The 21,841-nt window shown below is 29.0% G+C and overlaps 1 protein-coding gene across 2 annotated transcripts in view; it reads left to right on the top strand.

Moving 5' to 3' along the window:
- Positions 1 to 21,841, top strand: part of wake (wide awake) — a 125,501-nt gene that overhangs the window by 27,578 nt on the left and 76,082 nt on the right. Inside the window, exon 1 of one of the 2 annotated variants that reach the window (XM_067272345.1) lies at positions 9,582 to 9,778. The exons of the other annotated variant lie outside the window; for it this stretch is intronic. Coding sequence (XP_067128446.1) covers positions 9,663 to 9,778 — 116 coding nt within the window. The 5' untranslated portion in view covers positions 9,582 to 9,662. Of the gene's footprint in view, positions 1 to 9,581; positions 9,779 to 21,841 lie in introns of those variants that run through there. 2 annotated transcript variants of the gene reach the window in all.

Raw genomic sequence — 21,841 nt, 5'->3', positions numbered from 1 at the left:
TATAGGATTTGAAGGAATTAATTAAAAAGAAATATATTTCTATAAACTTTATTATTTTGAATAATTTCATTTATTACAGATACTTAAATATTAAATATAGCATCTGATGTAACTCGATAAGTAGTTTGGTGATTCACGATTTGAAAATAAATTGCTCTATTTTTAGAAATCAGAATTTTAGAAATGAATTATCAAGTTTTCGTATTTGTAAACCTTTTACATCAACCCGTAACGAAAAATTGACTTTCTCCAGTAAAAGTTTTATAGATTTTTCTTCTTTCGTTAGTTTTAAATTATCTTTAGAGTTTTTGATCCATTTTACAATATATATTTTTAAATTTTATAACTAATTAATATTAAATGCGTAAAAATATCGATGGTGTGTTCCGACCATCGCATCCAATCCCCATCGAAGATTCCCTTAAAGATAATAAAAATCTGTTTTATACGAACAAAATAAAGATTTTTGACTTATATCGTGTTTCGCCCTTTTTTCTTTGATTTTCCATAACCTTCGGGATTAACGACTTGGCGTAATATTAAGGTCGACACGGTATTTCTTATTACGGAGTTTGGATGCAGATCTTAAAAATAATATATTAATTTTCCTTATAAAACCCTATTGGTTAAATTTACAGCCGTAGCTTTATGTTATAGATTGTTATAAATAGTGCGCTAACTGGAATATTCGCTTCGCTCTATAATTCGTGCCTTCCGGATTGCGTCTAAGGTTGCGAAATTGGCATTCGAACAAGTTTTTCTCCTCTCTTCCCGAATTCCTTTATAGAAATTTGCATTTAAACTGCTTACATTCGTTATCGAAATCCTAACGAAAGAAGAGTCGATTTCTCAATCATTTCTGGAATTTGTCTGCTTTTATACAATCGTCTACATATTAATTCTATTAATTAAAGTTAAAATAACTTTTCTTCTCCGTCGAATTAATTTATAAAAGTGCTTCCAAATTATTTTAAAATTATAAGGAAAAAAACAGACATTTTGAAGCCAAAGTTCTCCGTTGGATGACGAGTATAAAGACCTGGAAGTATCATATTTAAGTAGATTTTGTAATTGTATCCAAGTATTAATTGGATTCTGATTTTATTTATTTATTTTGAATGATAAAATAATATTTTTAGAATTATCAATTGTTTACAGATTGCGCACGAGATGGGCCAAAAATCAGTTAAGCCTACCTAAAGCCTGACTCGCTGTTTTGTTTAAATAATTGGCGTATGCCATGGCTAACTTACTTTCGGGCCCTCTGTTACCTCGCTGTGTAGACACGTATTCTCGCAGTATATATATACAGGGTGATCTAAAAGTCGGTTAACCGGGTTGGATAAGACAATAATTTAGTCTTCGTGGTGATTAACCGACTTTGCAGCCGACTTAAAAAATAAAGTAAAATTTATTTTTTAAGTTCTTAACATCAAACGGGAAATGAGTTTTCTTCTTTTTATTTTAAAACTATTTAATTTGAAATATTTATTTTAATTAAGAAAGATAAATATGTAATTAAACTTCACCATTAATTTTTTTATTCTGACAAATCAAAGCTACTTCAAAGTAATGAATTTCTAAAAAAAATTATTTTAAATTAAATCGAATTCTTCTAGGAGAGGGGGGAATGCGATAAATACTTTTTCTGTTTTGTTTTTTATTTAAAAGACTATGAAATTTCTTCTAATGCACTTAAGATGTTAAAAAGCATCAAAGATCCGCATCCTCCTCCTCGTCTCTTCGCGATCAATTATTTATTTATTACGTAAATTTACAATAAATTCTCCTTGTTTACACTTAAATCAACTGCGCATTATATAAAGAGCGACCCGAAAATCGGTTGAGCCGTGCTCCGGATAAGCTGGTGGACACCGAGCGATAACCGAGTCTAGGCTTTCTCCTTTCGCAAAATCGGTGGAAGCGCCATTAAAATGATCGGCATTCTCGATTGATTTAATTGATGGAAATTATTATTTTTTACGGCGGTTAACTGGCTTTTGGCCGCCCTTAACGTCGGTTTCGGCTTAGGCTCGTCTCGATTTTTATGCTGGGAAGAAAGGATGTTTTCGCCGTGTTTTCTGCAAATTATTTGAGAATATTTCTTCCTTTTCTCTAAATACATCACGAAGGATGATTTAGAATTACAACTAAGCTAAGCTATCGATTGGATTCGAATTTAGTTACGTGTTTTGCATACTGAATGATCGATTTATCTTTACGAATGATCAATAATATATATATATATATCAAAATTTACAATAAGTTCCCATACTTCAACAAATTTCAATTATTTTTAAAATTATTTTCACGTTTTATAAAGTGATGCGCCAATGCGTAAATCGAAATTTTTCGTCTCAACTTGTAAAATTTAATAATAAAAAATTGTATACATTAAATTATATGTTTTTACAGTGCAGAGCTTTTCTTTGTAATTATTCTTTTTATAAATATATATCGCTATAGATCAATGTAGCCATGTTTTTTACTGTAAAGAAGGTCATTTTTTTATTTTAAGAATGGGTTCTATTTTTCGATTTTCTTAAAGCAGAACGTAAAGAATATCCTGAGGAATGAATCGCTATGAAGAATAGCCTTTACGATTTCCCTCATCTTTCCTCATTCGTTCTTTAAAATCTCTCTTGAGGATTTCCCTCATCTTTCCCCATTCATTCATTAGGATCTCTCTTGTGGACTTCTCTTATCCTTCTTAATTCTTCGGGATCGTTTATTTATTTCTCCTCTTCTTATCTTCTCGAATTCATTCTTTAGGATCCCTGTAATCCTCAGGATGCAAGCTTTTAGGATTTCCTCACTTATTCTTTAATCTTCTTGCTTATCCTTCGATAACTTACACCACGTACTTTATAATTTTAAAATTATATTATATTTTATTTATTGATTATTAAATATTCGTTACAATAATATTACACGTTACTGGTTTAATCACGCTTCATTATCATACAATTAAATGATAATTTATTCAGTTTTTTTGTTACTCCTTGAAACGTTTTAAATCGGATAATTTTTAAATCATTATTCAAATTATCCATCATCTTGCATGATAAAAATATATTAATATCGTTACGAATTGTCTTAAGATCTCCACCTTAACGATGGAATTTTTACACGTTTTATTTCGCCTCTTTCGTGTGCAGCACGAAAACACGTGTTTTCCGTTGCAAATATAGGATGGGCTCTAACGTGGTAAACCGACTTTGGGCCATCCCTGTATGCATTTAGAACAGTTTTTGTAAAGAATACGGGCAATAAAATGAAATTTAATTTATTTAAATTGATTATATATAAATTTAAAAAATAATTAATGCCATTAAAATTTAATTTAGTTTTCCTCGTATATTATTTTAACGAATAATTTATTTTCATAAATTTTTTTTACAATGAAACATTATCGAGTTATTTTTTTAATTAATGTAATTAATTTTAAATAATCAAACCAATTGAAATCATTTTTATAAATTGCTTATAAATTTATGAGAAGTTTAACAATATTAAATAACAAAATTGTTCCTTCGATTTATACTGCAAATTAAGGTTATAATTTATTGTAATTAATTAATGTTAATGAGTCATTTTATTTATTTTATACCCTATAAATGGGAATATTTACTAATCAGAGAAGCGAATTAGATTATAAATTATTCAATTCTGCTAATAATTTCGCTTTTCTTATTTTAAATAAGTTAATTTTCGTGAAAATTAATAAGAAGAAAAGGATAAATAATTTTTTCTCCTCGTCTAACAGTAAATTCGATTTTATAGTTAGATAAATGCTCCATTTTCATAATAATTACTCAATACTAACGACAATTTCGCAGTTTCCTACTGTAAATAAACCAAATTTACATTAAAAATGAGTAAAGAAAATCATGAAAAATATGCATTTTTAACTTTTATGAAACAGTAAATTGAATTTTATAGTTAAATAGTGCTTCATCTTATTCAAACATTCATAAAAAGCATCATAAATTACCTTACATCTCTTTCTATACAAAACACGAAAGTTAACCATTATTACATTTACAAGTTTATTGCAAGCAAGATTTATGGTCCTCTATTTTGTTCCTCCTCGTCTCAATTCATCGAATTTTTCTGACTTTTTTTTCAACTTGTTTCTCTCTTACATTCTTTATCCATTAATAATTGCTGTTCGTGTAATATATGCCATTTTCTCAATGAATCCGACATTAATTACACGAAAATCCGGTCTTAGCCAGACTAAAGAAACTATTTTCCTGTATTAATATCGAATAATGAATATGTTATCGACAGATTTTTTTGTCGAATTATTCATTTATTAATTTTATTTTCCTGTTATCTGATTATAAAGTAGTCATTTTAAGGTAAGTAGGGATAAAAAATATAGATACGTTCTCAGATTCTATGACTAAAATATATATAACTTCTTAGTATAGTTTCCTATATATAGCTGTGTATATATAGTTATAACACTAAATATAACTGTCTACTACAGTCTTACTGCTAACTTCTATGAATGCATATATAATTTAAATGATTATATCCTTAAAATGATTATTATATCTTTGTTTAGATGATTAAAAAATTCTGTAATTGAATATTTAATACGAATATTGAGTCATTTTGTAGAAAATCATTTTAGTTATTTTAATTTTTCATGTTGTGATGTTTAATTTATAATATTTAGTAGAATTAACTGTTTAATAATAAGGAAATTTTGTTTATTTTCCCAATCACGTTCCTCTCTCGATTTAATTATGTTGTTGTAATTATAAGATACCTAATCAGGAAGGAATTTTAGTTAACATTTCTGTTCTACCATTAAGACTCCACGTAGAGAGAGATTACTTTCATCTAATAAGTTGTTTACGCCAGAAAATACTTTTATGTTAAATATATAATTAATTAAAAAGTATTATTATTAATATTTTATACATTTGTAAATAATTTATTCAACTATATAACCTAAACTCAGCAATAACATTAAAGTCGAAGATTAATGATAACGTTTTTCTCTGAATTATATTTTTATGAATGACCCGAATAAAATATAAATATAAACTAATACTTAAATCGAAGAAATAATAATAATGTACTCATTTAAATCAATAATAATTATTAATATTAAGAAAATAAGGGAGAAAGAGTATCGACTTTATCAAATTATGCTTATTTATCATCACTATTTTCAAACTCGATATTTAATACTTATTATACATATTTAAAGGTAATTGTTAATGTAGTTTGTTTAAATAACAAAAACAGAATGTGAAATATTGAAAATATAAAATTATATACAATTATTTTTTATATAAATAGTCATATTCTTCCATTTCAATATCAAAGAATTAAGTATTTCCCCTGCAAATGCCACTTTTCCTCGATGGTTGTCCGCTTAAAGGAGAAGTTACCGCTGACGTTAAATTTGCCTTTCTTTCGTTTTAAAACTCTAAAAATCGTTGTAAATTCATAAAAATAATTATAAATATTTTATTCGATTTTAATAATATATAAAATTATTTTATTTGATTTGAAAACTTTTTTAAATATATAAATTTAAAATGTAAATATTTAAATTTAGATTGAAAATGTAATCACCGGTCGTTGTACGGCTTTTATACAATTTTAATTAAACACAGAAAATAAGTAGATATTGATATACCTTTGAAAATTCTCTAACTTTAACTTATATTGTTTTTAAAGAAGAAAATTCTATTTTTATAAAATATTTCAATAATTAACATTTATTTTTGATATTCTTTTAAATGATTGAAAGATATGTGAAAATTATCTCTAGATGCGTGGAAAATATTTTTATAATTCCGATAATTGCAAGATTCTAATGAAAAATTTAAAAAATTGAATGGGAACCTTTCCAAAATTAAAAAATACAAATGACGAAAGTGTAGATGATATAGCTGTAATAATAGTATTGTAGGTGGTGAAGATTTGGATGATTTAGCTGTAAAGGCGATAATGTGGGTCAGGGCTTCCTAAACTATGGGTCGCAGTCAAATGCTGGGGTCGCGAAAATTAAATTTAAACTGTTGAATTCGAAGAAACAATCGGATTTTTTTAAAATTATCGTTAAAGCGTAATTTATTTTCATTAATATTTATATACTTAAAGCAAATCCTAAAACTGGTTTTTTATATATGTATGTAGGCCTATATTGTTTTGCTTGCAAGTAAATAAAGTAGTTACGGGCAATATTTGTATGTCTTTCTTTTATATTTAACACCCGGCCTGGGCTGGTGAAAAAATCCCCATAATAAAACGGGAAAAAGTTTAGGAAGCACTGATGTAAGTGATGATGATGTAGATGATTTACAGGATACAGATGTAGAGGCGATGATAAGAATTTAGTATAACCTAAACTTATATCATTATCATAATATGGATAATATAGATGTTTGAAACCGTTTGAAACTTATCAAAATTACCGTTTAATTATTAAATTAACGTTATTATAATTAAGTAGAGATTCTACAGCGAGATTTTTACTAAATCTCTTAATTTATTGTACATTTTCATTACTCGACATAGTTTAACAACAGTATTTAAGTGTAAATCCTGTTGATGATACCAATAATTGGGATTAATATTTTGTCGAATGTGATGTGATGGAAATCTTTATTTAGTGTATATCAGTAAATAAACTAAATCTTTATATTTACTGTCTGTATACGTTGCAGCTCGGTAAATAAGAATTAGAACCGAAATTTAGGGTTCACATTTGAAAAAATGATCAGGATTTATTCTAGATTAAGTCAACTTGATTTTAGACTTTAGTAATTTTATAATTAAATTGTAATTAAACCGCTTTCTCTCGCTGTTCAATTTATTTTTTAAAATAAAATTCCTTAGATATTAATCTTTTCTAATGTATCTTGCAAAATATAGTCATGTTTTCGCTTCAAAACTTAATTTTTTGTAGGAAAAGAACATCTAATTCTATATATTTTACTATTAAATTTTATAGATCGCTCGTATATTCTGTTTATTTAAATTTTAATTAAAATTTATAATTGTAAACTCTCAATATTTGTGTTGATTATATCAGCAATATTCTAAAAAAGTTCTCAATTTACATATATAAATCACAGATGTAATAAAGATCCTAAGAACTGGTGGCTAACTTATAAGAAAAATGCAGAAAACTGATCTGTAACTAGAAAAAAAGGCAGAGAAACTGGTATAAAAGGACAGAAAAATCTGATCTGAAGATAGAGAGGAAGGCAAAAAAACTGATTTATAGTTAGAGAAATGGATAAAGGGAAATTTAAAGCAAGGAAAAACTGAAAAATACACTAAAATCATTTATAAAGTTAAATACGTTTAATATGTAAATTGTCAACAGTTCCTTGTCGCCTACCAGTTTCTATGTAAAGAATCTTCTATCGAAACCTTCTTCTGACTCTTCTATTTTTAGAGAAATTAGGATTTCCTTCTATCGATCCGATCAGGTGTATGTCCATCAAACATGGACACTCCTTTAAATCCTGCACATTCAAAAAAACATACTCAAATAACGTCTAATAGTGTTTGCAGGTATGTTTTTGTTGGATATATCAAAGTAAATGTCCTCAACATCCGACCAAACCACAATAGAATTATGTTAATATCGATTAGAGAAAGTTTCTTTCGGTTGAGCAGCCGAATTAATGTCATTTCTACTAGAAAAAATGAACTGAAATTGGAATTTTTAATAATTTGTGAATAATTTTAACGTATTTAATTTAAATTCATCAATTTTTATAAACATATTTTTCGTTTTTAAGCTTCTGAAAACGATTTTTAACTGAGTTCTCTCCACTTAATAGAGTGTTTCTGCGCTTCTCTAATTAGGAAATTATACTTTTAGAAATTAATTAACGAGAAAATAATTAAAAATAGTTAATTATAATTCAAATATAAGAGTTATTTATGTATTTATTTTAAAAATATATAAGGAAATAAAGTCATAGTTGTGTGCCTTTGTTGTGATACCCGCAGCTTTACTTTGTCATAGGACAATTATCTATAGAAATAAAAAAAGCGACAAGCAGGGGTTGTCACAAATGGCACTTTCTAGAGAAGACTGATAGATAAACAAAGTGATGAATGCACTCCACACAACATTAGCTTATTATATATAACCTGACACACACATAAACAACTTCTATATGTTACAAGCCTCCTAACTCCACTTAATATTTCTTAAAAACAAAATACACTAAATAGCTCTTATACGAACTCCAAATTCTTTTTTTTTTATCTAAAAGTTCTTAAAAAATACACCACAATTGACTTTTAGAGACTAAATTGACTTTACAAAATTACTTACAAAATTGATATTTTAGAATCGCGAGTAGTTAGAGGTTTGATAAATAAATAACATATAACACTTAAATATCGAAGTTATTTTGTATCGAAATTTGTAAAATTTATTCCAATTTAATTATAATTTTTATTTAAATTAGCAGGTTTTAATTAATTTAATTCTATAATAAGAAGTTACGTAAGGAAGATGCTCGCCATTTTAAGCTAACTTCTACAAATTCTGCTTAATATCTAAAAGTAAGAATTTAAATATACTTATAAGAAGTTAAGATTTGATTTTTACCACATTTTTATCTAAAGAACAACTTCAATTATTAAAAATGAAATTTTTTCTAAATTTTACACGACGTGTTTAGCATCTTAGCAGACAAATAACCTTTAAATTCGTAAATATCGTGGATATTTTCTGTATTTTTAGGGTTTTATCTCTCTCGACATTCCTAAAAGATTGTTTCTAATTTCATTTATATTTAACTAAAAAGATGTTAAAGTGTTGTTAAACTAATCATTATTATATATTGAATTCGAGTTATAAATCCCTCCTAACCCCATTTAATATCTTAAAAAAATTACTTGACGTAGGATTATGTGAACTTCAAAATCGATTTTCATCTAAAAAACCACTTTTCGATCACTAAAAGATGATATTTTAGAACTTTATTGGTGATGAAACAGACAAATATGGTTTAAATACATAAATAACCCAAGCAAAACCGGATATTTTTCGAATTTTCAGAGCCGTATCTGTAGAAATTTGTAAAAAATCCTTACAAATTATTTCTACTTTTATTGAAATTTACCTGAAAGCATTTTAACTAATCACTTTTATGATGCGGATAATCATTATTGTATGCTAAATTCGCGTCATCCTGTTCAGCGGCGAAAATTTACCCAAAATTCGATTTTTTCGACGTTTCATCTGACATTTTAGAAGTTACCGGTGAGCAATTTAATAAATAAATAATGTTTAACTGGTAAACACCCCACGTAAAACCGGATATTTATTGCTATTTCAGAGCTTCGTAAGGAAACGTTTGTAAAAAATGTCCAAAAATAAGTTAATATTTAAGTATAAAAGAGGATATTTGAGGTGATGTAGTGAGGATAATCGCGGTTATAGGCCAGTCGTTCGAAGGTAACGTTAAAGGTTGCCAGTTGGAGTGTAACACCCCCACATACCAAGTAGCTAAAACCTTTTGCAAATGAGCATGCGCATGTGCTAGCAGCTGTGCACACGGCATCCGTCAGAAGCACCTTCCTCATACAGTCTCTAGACCTGTTTCGGGATATCGGAGATGTTGACTTAAAGTGTATGAAAGTTGAAGTCGTGGTGTCACGTCATGGCTTCTTCTATGACGTTACCTACCACTAAACGTGGAGGTAATCTCAGTATGGATAGAGCTGCATTTTTATTGATACGTATCAAAAGGATTTTTCATAAAAAACGAGCCAAAGAGTAAGTACACTTTACTCTCAATACATTATCTCGCATCATTTATCACTCGTCTTCTTATTATCTTTCTTAACTTATTTATTTTGCGCTCCACTTTAACCGTACTTTAATGAATTCATTTCCATTATATTTGTGTGTTATTTTGTTTTTTTAAGAATGTGAAAACACTATTTAACTCGAAACCTTTGCGGGTCTCTCGTTATCGGCTCTTAGAAATCTTAAAATATCTTTAACTTTCATCCCGGATTTTTAAGTATTTTTCGTTTTATAATATTGATTAAAATGTTACGAAAGTAAAATTGATTTCTTCGACGCCATTTACAACGTTTATTTCGTGTATTTTTTTAGTTTTAGTGCCACAAAACTCAAAAAACTTAACTCTAAATACGGCGTATCTAAGCATCACTTCGAACTGATGCTGTTTATTTTTCGGCTATTAGTTTGCCCTTAAACAAATATATTTAACTAATTTGCGTGTTTTTTTTATTTTTTAAGATAAAGTTTTAGATTATCTAATTAATTAAATAACCCTACTTAATTATATTTAAATAATTCTTTAAGTTCGAGTGGGTTTTTATCTATGGATACGATAAGTTATAATGTATTGATTGCTACTAATAATTATGTTTAGATAATATTCGAGCAATAAAAGTGATTGTAACGATTGTTTATGGTCGTAATTCGAAGAAATCTCATCTAAAAATATAATTTTTAAGTAATTTTTTTCGAATTTCCAGCTAAAATTGATAAATACATCTCCATTATACGAGAGAGATGAAGGTTTTTAGAAGTTAAAAATAGAATTTTATAATTTGGGACATCAAAAAATCCTTTTTTTGGTAGATATAATCTTTCCTCTAACAGATAACTCGAAAACTTTAAAATTTCTTTAAAGATTTATGGTAAAATCACTCTAAAAATTGCGATTTTTTTGAACTTTGGCTTTCACCCAGCAAAAATTCAATCTATTTGATTTATTTTTAAAGATTTTACAATAATTTTCCTAAATTAAAAATGACTATAATTATAATTAACTAAACGGGTGTTTTGGGGTCAATATGGTGATTTTGCTCCTAAAATTCCTAGAATAAATGACTTTTTTAGAGTCCAAGTAAGGATTTATTTATAATTTATAACCTGAAAATTGTCTTGATTTTTTAAATGAATTTTTCTGTTAATAAGTACGAAATATTTTAAATTTTCGACGAATTTTAGTGTATGAACTCGTTTCTAACTTGAAAAAAAATAAGAAAACAGAGATATTTCGCTTATAATGCGAGACGTAGGTTCGGTTCCCGTACTATATAACCCGCGCTTATCTATCTTACAAGCAAATTAACAAGCATATATTTAGTTTTTGCTTTGTTACGACTGAACCCACGCCTATACACAACGTATGGCATATTAATTACAAGGAAATTAGTGGAGAAAAACGCGTAGATTTAGGTCTATCGAAAGTAAATCCTCAGCCTTCATCTAAAGAAAGAAGTAGGCTGAGAAATATCTGGATTTGGATCTAAGAGAACCGAACCCAATTTTTCTAAACGTGTTAAGTGTTCTAACCTAGCAAATTTGATAATTTTACTAGATTTATTTCGTCTTTATCCTTTTGCAACATCTTCATCCGGAGAAGATGGATAAATCCTTGGAGCTTTTAACTGCCTGAACCGAACCCACGACTTTCTAACTTAATTTATCTACTCAGGCAAGAAGTAGGAAGATTTTTTAAATAAATTTATCTCACTGTTATTACATAAAATAAGGATAAATGAGAAGTTAAGTATAATTAACTCCTCCTTAATTATATTGTATGGAAAAGAAGCTTAGATAAAAATATTTTCGGGTGGTTATTTTTTTAAAAATTTCCTTCTTACTACGTCAGTTTTATCCTCGCCCTAATTATTTCCCGTATACAAAATAAGTTTTATAAACACTGAATAAGATAAATAATATTTTAACATTTATAAATGTTATTTTTTTCTCCAACTCCGGAAGTTCTAAAATAAGTTATTTTTTAATTATTTCAGGTTATTTTCTCTCAAAATTTCGACTTTAAACTTGGTTTTTTTAGAAGGTCGTCGAACCATTTTGTCTGTTTTTAGGAGCAAGGTCGATTTTTTTTAGTGGCATTTGGCCAAAAATATCATCTAAAATGACTATTTTGTTAATTGATTGTCTGGTATACAAGTTATACGCTCGTGTATCAAAGGATAAGAAGGATGAGAGATGGAGCATCAGGTATCCGCATCACTTTAATTAATTATCTTTAGGGAAGACGGGAATTTGGCACTTTGTTTAATTTCTTGTTGAATACTTTGTCACTTTTGAAAGAGATTACGCGCTGCTAAAACTGTCTTTTTAACACTCGGTTGCGTTAATCACGTTGGGAGGATGTTTCCAAATTATTCTTTAAATATTCATAAGATCTAATCAGTTTATCTTTGTAATTAAACGTCTTCTGTATCCTCCCCTGTGTACAGTTTGCTGTTGTTCCGTAATCATCAAGAAATCTATTTTATATTTTTTATACACAAATCGTCATCATTATCTGTTTTAAAGCTCTCGTGTATCGATATAGATAAATTTTGATCATCCTGATAATCGTCATTGTATTTGTTTTTCTTTCAAATATGCATGTTTATTACACTTATCATCATCGGGATTGTCTCTTAGCCTTCTAAATACACAAATTCGTTCTCATCATCATTAAATATGTCAAGTATCTCTTTTTAAACTCATCATCATTATCCACGAGTCTTTCGCACTGCTTATAACTTAGAATCGTTACCATCATCATGAAATTTATTTACCATTTTTTTTCGATGCTGACTAGATTCGTCAACCATGTCGCATTAGTAAATCGTCTTGTATTAAGACCATTTTAAATGAATCGGCATCCTTCTTCTACTCCTCATCGTTATCATCCTCGTGTTCTACGTGCTTTCAGATATTCTTATCTATTAAATTTAACATCCAGATCTTTTGATAACATTTCAAATATATAAATTCACTATTGTCATTATCGTCAGATACCTTTTCTGTCCTTCCGGAAATTTTTTTTATCGTCCTCGTCGTTTGAAGTCTATTGCATAAGTTTTCAGGTAATGAATTTAATAATCCATTGTAGGCCTACCAACATTATCATTATTGAGCTTTTCCATTAGTATAAACCTAGTAAACAACGGATTCGTTATCATCGTCTTCAAATCTATCATGATAATGTTTTTAGATCTGTTTATTATCCTCCGATTCAAAAGTTTTAATGAATTTTATAATCTTTATCTTCATCCTCTTCTTTTCCTTCTTCCTTCTTCTCCTCCTCGTTATCACCATCATCATCATCAAGTTTATCAAATTGTAGTTTGTAATGAATTCCTATAAAAGTAACAACTTTTATGTTAATTACTTACACTTATTGCTGTTTAAAATCAATAAAATCATCAGCCAATGTTAAAAGAAAGCAAATTTGATACGGTCGAGAGCTAAAAATGATCGAAAATTCAATACTAAATTATTGCTGTTGGAAGATAAACATCGTTAATTTTCTCTTTGACAATATAATTATTTCATAAAAAAATTAAAATTCTGTTTTTATTTATTATCTTTTGTAATATTCAGTCAATTAAATACGACTTAAGAATTAATTCCTTCTATCGGAATAACTACGAGATGATGTCTTATCGACCACGTTTTTGTCATCGAATTTCAAATTTAAATATTCAGTAATGTGTATCGGGCATTCTTTAAAAAATAAATTACAACGAAAAAATCAGTTTGTATTTTCTTCAAAGCATAAATTACAGCGAAAATGTCAATTTGTAGTTCAAAAAACAAATTACAAATAAAAATATCGATTTTTTTCAATTTTCAGAAGTATAAAGTATAATAAAGATTGTTAAATTGTACTTTTTAAGTATAAAATACAAGAAAAATGCAAAAAAGGGTCGTAAATTTCTTTTAAAAAATACAATTACTTTCCAATATCGCCTTCCGAAAGTGCCGTTTGGAATTTTATGACGAAAGACAATATTTTAACTCATAAACTTCGGATTATTTCAAATAAATATGAAATTATTCAACAGTAAAATGCAAGTTTCTTTAACGGAAATTCTCCGAATGAATAACATTAAAGTGAAATTTAAAAGTCAAAATTCTTTTTCTTCCATCAGTCAGAATCAAATGCGCGTAAATTTAAATGAGAATTGCAAAATTTCTTCGAATCGATTCAAAAAATCTATAGACTCTGCAAATCATTTTCAATTTATAACAATTTCCCAGGTAGAAACCGAGCCAGTTTTTAATGGTGCGGTAAAAAATATTTTGCACCGAATGAAAAAATTGAGAAAATACTCTTAAAATACACAGAGATTCGATCATCGAATGCCGATCGGCCTTTGCTCGTGTATTGTAAACAAAGAATCGATCATCTACTTCCTCGTCGTCGTGGCCATTTGCGCGATAACTTGGCTTAATTTTGGAGTCGGCATCTCGGAAATTTGTAAATGACAATGTTCAATCAATGAAGAATCTCGGTGAAATTTTCGTGGTTTACGAAGGATCTTTAATGAAATTTTTTAATTATTAATTAATTTACATTGCACTGCGAATGGAATTAAATTATCTTTGAGTGTTCTTTCGATATCTTCAATATTCGTCTTCGATACCAATCTTTATATTTTTGTATTTACGTGGAATTTTTATCAATTTGCAAGGTTTTATGGTGGAACGTCTTAGTTTTTGCTTAATTTATAGTAATTTGTACGTAATTAAATTATTTTCCAGTCGATTTTCCGTATTCTTGTCTCTTACACGAATTTTCTGAATTTGCAATCTCGTTTATGAAGGTTCTTTAATAGACATTTTTTAAATTCTAGATTAATTTATATGGTAATTTGAGTGGAATTAAATTTAAAAAACTCTAATTACAAAATTTTATGTTCTTAATGGTGTTTTTATAAATTATTAACACGGAAACATTGTGAAAAACTCACTTCGGCATTGTTTGTCGAAGTCTTCGATACGGAAGTATTTTGAAATTCTCCAAGATTTTCCAGCAAAAATTTAATTTTGAGGATTTAAAATAACTTTTCTCGATAATATTTGCATTTAATATTGTTATAAACACATTTGAGGACTTAATTTCGCTAAATTATTACTGTATCCTAAGGATTTTTCTTATTTTTCGGGTAAATATGATCCACAAAGCTTGCCACGGCTAATTTTTTCTAGAAAAATCTGTATTATAAATCCAAAAATACGATGCTAACTTGGCTTTTTATCATCCGACTTCTTTGAATATTTTCTAGACAATTGTGTTTCTACATTCTCATAAAGTGGAAAAACACGAAACTCGTCATTATCCAAATTTGAATAAAATGGCGAATGATTTTCTAAATAAATCACTCGAGTTTTTTTATTCAATTAATTTTCTTATAAAATAATCGAAATAATAATGGTGTATTTCGAGTAACGTTTACGCAATTCACTTCCATTGAAAATAAAAGAAATCATCTTTCGTTTTCGATTTCCGATTCTCCGGCCAACGTCGATTATCTCGGGATTTATTTATTCTTAAAGATACAAAATCGAAATAAACTTTAATTTTAATTGAATTGTTATTTTGCAAATTCGAATGAATCTTTATTAAAATTGCCAAATGCGCTGCTTTTCTGCCGTCTCCGACGTCTTTTTATTATAAGGAGAGGAAGAATCGAGTGAAAATCTTTCTTGGCTTTCTTCTAAATATAACAAAAATTGTAAAATAAACACAATTGAATTATTCTTGATAAAGAAAACAAGGAAGGAGACATTTAAAGCGCCATTAACTTCCAAAAACTGACAAATCTATTCACTTTTACATAATTAAAAACCGTTATTCAGAAATTGGGTTTAAAATATAAAAAAACCAACGTTAAAAATTTATTTTCCTTTGTTTTTCTTTTTTAATATTTATTTTCTCTTTGTCTTGGTTTTTATCCCCTTCCTTTCGGCTGTCTGTACGAATTTTCTTTCATTCTTTTATTTTCCGAAGATTAAAGGAGCTAGAAAGTTGAGGTTGTTTGTCTGTTGGTCCGTAAAATTTCTCAGGAAACCTCGGAAAATAATGAGGCTAGGACATTGAAATTTCCTCTAACCTTTATGTTTGTCTGTCTGCGTGATTTCGTGGAAATTAGAAAAAAGTCGTACGAAACAAACATTTAATAACAATACATCTTCTGTGTGTCTGTCTGTAAGATTGATTTCTCGAAGATTAAATGGGTTAAAAATTTTAAAAAGTCCATGAAAATTTTCACAAATCTCAGTGCCGAGACGGTAAAATTTTCTTTAACCATTTCCTTTGTTATTTGTCTGTCCGTAAGTTTTCTCGGAAACTAAATGCAGATAATTGAATTTTATATTTACTTTATCCATTTGTCTTTTAGATTTATCAAGAACTAAAGGAGTATAGAAGTTGAAATTTTGTATTCGCTTTTCTTTCGACTGTCTGCGTGTCTATCCGTCAAAAATATTAACCAAAATATGAAAATTTTTAATTTATTTCGTTTCTTCGTATGTTTCGTCTGTAGGATTTGTTCGGGAGCGAGTTAACTCGGTGAATATCGACTCAAAAACTGAAATAATATGTCAAAAAATCAAAATGTAATAAAAAATTTCATCGGAATCGTATTATTCATTGGACAAATGCGGTATTTTTCGAGCGTAACATTGACTAAGGTGGCCGGTTTATGTAATGCAAGTGGAATTTTATAGAGTTGCACCGAAAAAATCCGGATAATTCGCATCGAAAGATGTTTTCAGTCGCACAAAAAGTATTCGATAGAAGATATAATCGAGAATTCCAAAGTCTCGGATGATGCGGATTCTTATAACTGGAATTGGATGCTTGATCAGAAAGAGATTGAAGGATGAGAAGATGTTTTCTGCGATGATATTATCATTCAAAAGTAAATTTGCGGACAGTATTATCAAGAATATTGTTAAATATTCATAAAATATCTGCATTATTCTAAGAATATCGAGATTTAAAAATATGATTTTTCTATTTTTCTCGGTCTACGAAAGAAGACGAGGAAAGATGAAAGGATTCTAAGAGGCAGCTTTGAAAAGCAATTTTTTTAAGTGGAAAAACTAAAAAAATAAGACGTTAGTTTGCATTTTAAAAACTTATTTTATTAAAAATAAAGATGTAAAAACACTTTTAATCAATTTTTCCAGTGAAATTTTTATGTTTTATTTTTTTAGAGCATCTCCTTCGGCATAAAGATCGGCTTAATTTTATCAAAAGATAATTCAAAAGTGATAAATTTTAAAGTTACAACAGCGTAATTTACACTTACAAGTGATTTTCGAATTTATAATCATTAAAAATAATAATTTATAAATCATTAAAGTCGTAAGAATGAGCTAAACGATGGGATATTGGAGTGATACTTTAAGAGTCAGTTAACAAAGGAGTTTCGTTCTCGTAAATAGTACATAGGATTTTCTGTGTGTTGTTCAATTGAAATACCAGGATAAAGTCTAGTGTTGAGGAAATTAGAAAGAGGCTTGATAAATAGATTCAATAAGATAATGCTTTTCCGTCGATAGTAATTAATATTATTCTCTGCATCTCGCGAAATATTTAAGTTTTAAAATAAGGAATTGACTTAATTTACACCTTAAAAATGTTTTAAAATTTGATATAATTAATTTATTTGTTGATTTTTTAAAGCAATAATCATACAAATATCATCTTATTCCGGATTGTTAAGCTGTCACAAAGCGGGATCGGGCGAGGAATCGAACCTGTACCCTCGTGTAAGAAATTCGTCGCTTCGTCCGATCTGCCTTATTACTTTTAGCTACGCGAGGAAGAAAATCCGTAAAAGAAAAGAATTTAATTTAAAATGCAGAAATATAATTTCTAAGAATTGCGATTTATTTTTAAAAAATCGAAAAAGACAAATGTTAATTATCCGAGTGTAACGAGAGAGGATCGATGTATCTTCTCTTTAATAAGTAGCTTTAAAGGTAAAGTACTTCAGACTTTAGCTCATAAATATGTAATTATGAATAATAAAATGAATTATTTGTCTTTTAATATTCTATTTTTACGTATAATTCGCTTAATTTTAATAAAATGCACTGTTGAAAGGATAAAGCGGGTAAGGTGCTTAGATACACTTTAAATTTTTGTAGCAGCGTACAGAACGTACTAGCGATAGTGCGGTACAATAACGGTACATTTATCGATAACGGCAGATAGATCACGGAACCATTTAAATTACGGTATACCGATGTTACATAGTACCCCATTAATGGTGTTACGGTAGTAAAGTATAATAAATTACGCTATTATATTCCTAGAATCGTAAGCAAAGTACTCGACAGTTGGTGCGCAAATATGTTACAGCGTATTTTCTTGACAGTTCGAAGCTCAGCGGGGTTATCGGTACACAAAAAGCCCATTCTCGTAGCATAAATAAACCTTCGATATCCGAATTATAATCGCGAATGGAACCTTTGGGGACGAAAATAACGATGTTGCAATGTGGATTTTCGCACGAGGTTGCATTATCTACACGCCGCAAACCGGATGCCGCACACTCCAATCGATTTTCTCCAATAAGTTTTGAGTAAATTGTTTAAAAATGTGCACATTTAACACAATTAATACTGGCATACGAATCACATTTAAGACATTTGGTGTAAACGACACAGAGCGAGTGTGTCATTTGCATATTAGGCATGGATTTTACTTGAAATTTCGAGGAAAAAGTTGAATTGAATTTTATTCCTTAATAACGAAAAAAGAATTTACGGTGAAATTCTTTTCTGAGACGAATTATCGATTCGATTGATTTTACGGATCTTAAATAAAGAAAATTCAAAATAGTCCGATCGATATTCTTTACGATTTTGTTTCTTTCGAATTTCGAATTTCACAAATGACTTCTCATTACTTTAAATCATCCGCAACATTCAACTTTACCAATTTATCAAATTAAATATATAAAATATGGATATTTTCTCCCGAAAAAGTGAAGAGAATAAATAAATAAAAATAATAATAATGATTTACATCAATTTAATCAATTTTTGAATGTATTTACAATTTTATTTACTTATAATGCGACGTATGCTCTTTATACTCGTCATTGTTATTAATTAACAATAATAACGCATAGATGCACACAGAATCACACATTATTATGTGTGAAGAACAATGTGTGTTCTATGTTATTACAATTTTCTATGCCCATTCTACGTCTAAAAACAGTTGTTGGTGCGTGTCGAAACCGTTTAAAAAGCAAACCTGTTCAAAACGGAAAAAGTATTCACTGCCACGCAGGTTTGACCGTATTTGCATTCGTTTCGTCGCTTCGACACTTTTTCATTACAAAAGAGACACGATGACGCGAAACTGACGTAAAACGAACGCATCTTAAATTAGCCGGACCGTCCGCCGGATATTCCGCAAACTATAATGATATTTTCTAACACTCGAGCGCCGTATATTTAACGTGTGTGAAAATCGAGTTTTTCTTAACATCCGAAGCTGGAACACGTGGGAGAAGGGTTTTGGGATGGAACGCTTCGAATGAATCGGTCGAAGGAAAATATGGCGCTCCATTCGTTTCCGTGTTGTTTTTCTATCTTCTATCTCCCACGGATTCTTGGCACATTCGCTTTTTCGCATTCGAAGATTCTTTGACATTTTTCTTCCTTAAACGATGAAAGACGATCTCGCTTAAGAAAATTCCTTCTTTCAATTTTGATTTATTTGAAATTTATTCTTAAAAAATCGATAAATGTTATTTATTAAATACAATTTTCCCGATATAAAATGACTTCTCCGGTAATTTAAATCCAAGTTTAATTTAAAAAAATAAATCAAGTAGAAATATTCCGAAGACTTTAAAAGCAGAAAGTCTTTTTCGGATTCGTTCTAATTTTTTAAATTTATTTTTATGAATTCTTATGTAAAAAGATAAAAAGTTTTATAAATGAGCATCCAGAATTTTACATTTTTGGGACGAGTGGACCTCGAAAGGTCCAAAAGTGGCAAAAAATTGGAGGTTTTCTATTTCCTTCGCCCACTTTGAAGCTTAATAACTCCCGCGCTCCTGGTCCAAAATTCCCGAAATTTTGCCGGGAGCTCTGTGTACCGGGGCCATCGATCCTGCTAAGTTTTGGTGGTTATAGATGGAGCGAGTCGCCCGTCCTGCGTCGTATCTCCACTGGGTCGAACTTAACCAAGGTTTTACTCGTTATTTATAAAACTTGTCTCTACCCCGAAAATTAATCTTTACGCCTTTATTATAAATTGGCACGAAGATAAGTTTTTGAATAAAATCTCGTAACGGATGGCGCCGTACGGAATTTTAACTTTTTTGCCGAGAAAGTTTTATAGACTTTTCGATATGAAAAAGACTGCGAATGTTGTATAAGTTGAATTATAAAAATCGTTACTTGTATTTTATTTAAACTTAACAATGAAAAATCGAAAAGGAAATGGTCATTTTTGTCGAAATTAGTTCTTTATAAACATTTTCTTGTTTATTATTATTATTCGAGTAAAAATAAAAAGTGTAAGGCAATTTCCTGCCGCGATATTTTCTTCGAATGTGACGTAAATTCGAGATGATTTTATTTCCAACAACAGTTTTAACGCTCTTTATTTCCTTACTCCTCTACTCTTGTATTTTTAACAATCGCTCTTACATCATTTCCGGCTTCTCGTCCTCCAAAAGCTAACTTGGCAAAATATCTTTTAAAAAAGAATTTCGTTTTTTAAAGTAAATATCAATAAAAATAATACGTAGGCTGTACTTTTTTAATGGAAAACTTTGTATTTATTATTATTATTATTTTAATGGAGGCGTGTTTTCGAAAGGGAAAGTGTGGTTTCGAAAAAATTGTGTATATTTTTCTACGGGGAATTTTTCTCCAGAGAAAACGTGAAATTGCGTAATAAAAGTGTGCATTTTTGCTTAGAAACGTATGTATTTTCCACAGAAAAGTGTGTATTTCCTATAAAAAATATGTATATTTTCGACAGAAATGTGCGTTTTTCGAGAAAAGCTATGTGCTTTTTCAGTGAAAATGTGTATATGTATGTATACATATACAGTATATTCCGAAGGAACCAATGATATTAAGACAAAGAATTTAAGTCATTTTATTTAGTAAATAAAACGATTTAAAAGTAAAAAAAAAAATGAAATATTATAATGATATTTTGTTACTTTACATGAATTTGAAACGAGGTTATTTAGTAAATAACTTTTGTGGAAAAACATTTTTAATTTCGAGTTTATTCAAAGGATAATTAGCTCGAAACATTATTAAAAAAACCATAACTGTGCCATTACCCGAACTGTTCCAGATGGCGAATCTACTCGTTAGAAACGAGACTTCGATCGATCGTTGTTAGAAACGTGACGTCAATTATCGATCGTTTCGAAGATCGAAAAGATCTCCCCGATTGGAAGACTCGAATGAAATTTCCACATAAAACGCGTATTTAAATATTGTTTTCATTTTCCCCCTTCAGTTTCTTAACGTTAAACCCAACTAAATATGCGCTTCTTCTGTTTTTTTTACTTCTCTTTTAAGTTAAACAATGCGAAAAATAATAAAATATTTACTTATTTTAACGTAAAATTGTAAAAGTCGAGTTAATATTTTAACTCTCGGCGCTCTCGTAACCACTTTACGCCCCGACTTTTGTTAAAAGTTGACGTAAATTAAGAGTTTAAAGCGAGTTTTATTGGCTTATAATGCCTTAAAATTGTAGAAAATTGAATATTTTCCAACTTTTGCGTAAGTTTATTACGGTGGAAGGGGGTGAGACCGGTGTGGCATTTTCTGGTTAATCGAACGACGGGGGTATTTATAGAGGGCGTGTGCCCATCCTAGACATTGTCAAGGAGAATGGGTTTGGTCTTACACTTTTCGAGAACATTCGCATGATCTTTTCTCCTTAAAAGCCTTTACTTCTTCTTCCCTGCTATTTTTTTACTCTAACTTTAAACAAGGAATTTAGCACAATAGCAAATAAAAAATTTCAAAATTTGTAAG

Source organism: Centruroides vittatus, unplaced genomic scaffold, assembly GCF_030686945.1.
Source record: "Centruroides vittatus isolate TY-2023 unplaced genomic scaffold, ASM3068694v2 contig_436, whole genome shotgun sequence".
Classification (NCBI taxonomy): domain Eukaryota; kingdom Metazoa; phylum Arthropoda; class Arachnida; order Scorpiones; family Buthidae; genus Centruroides; species Centruroides vittatus.
The sequence above is the reverse complement of the archived record's forward strand: the minus strand, read 5'-3'. Positions and strand labels throughout refer to the sequence as shown.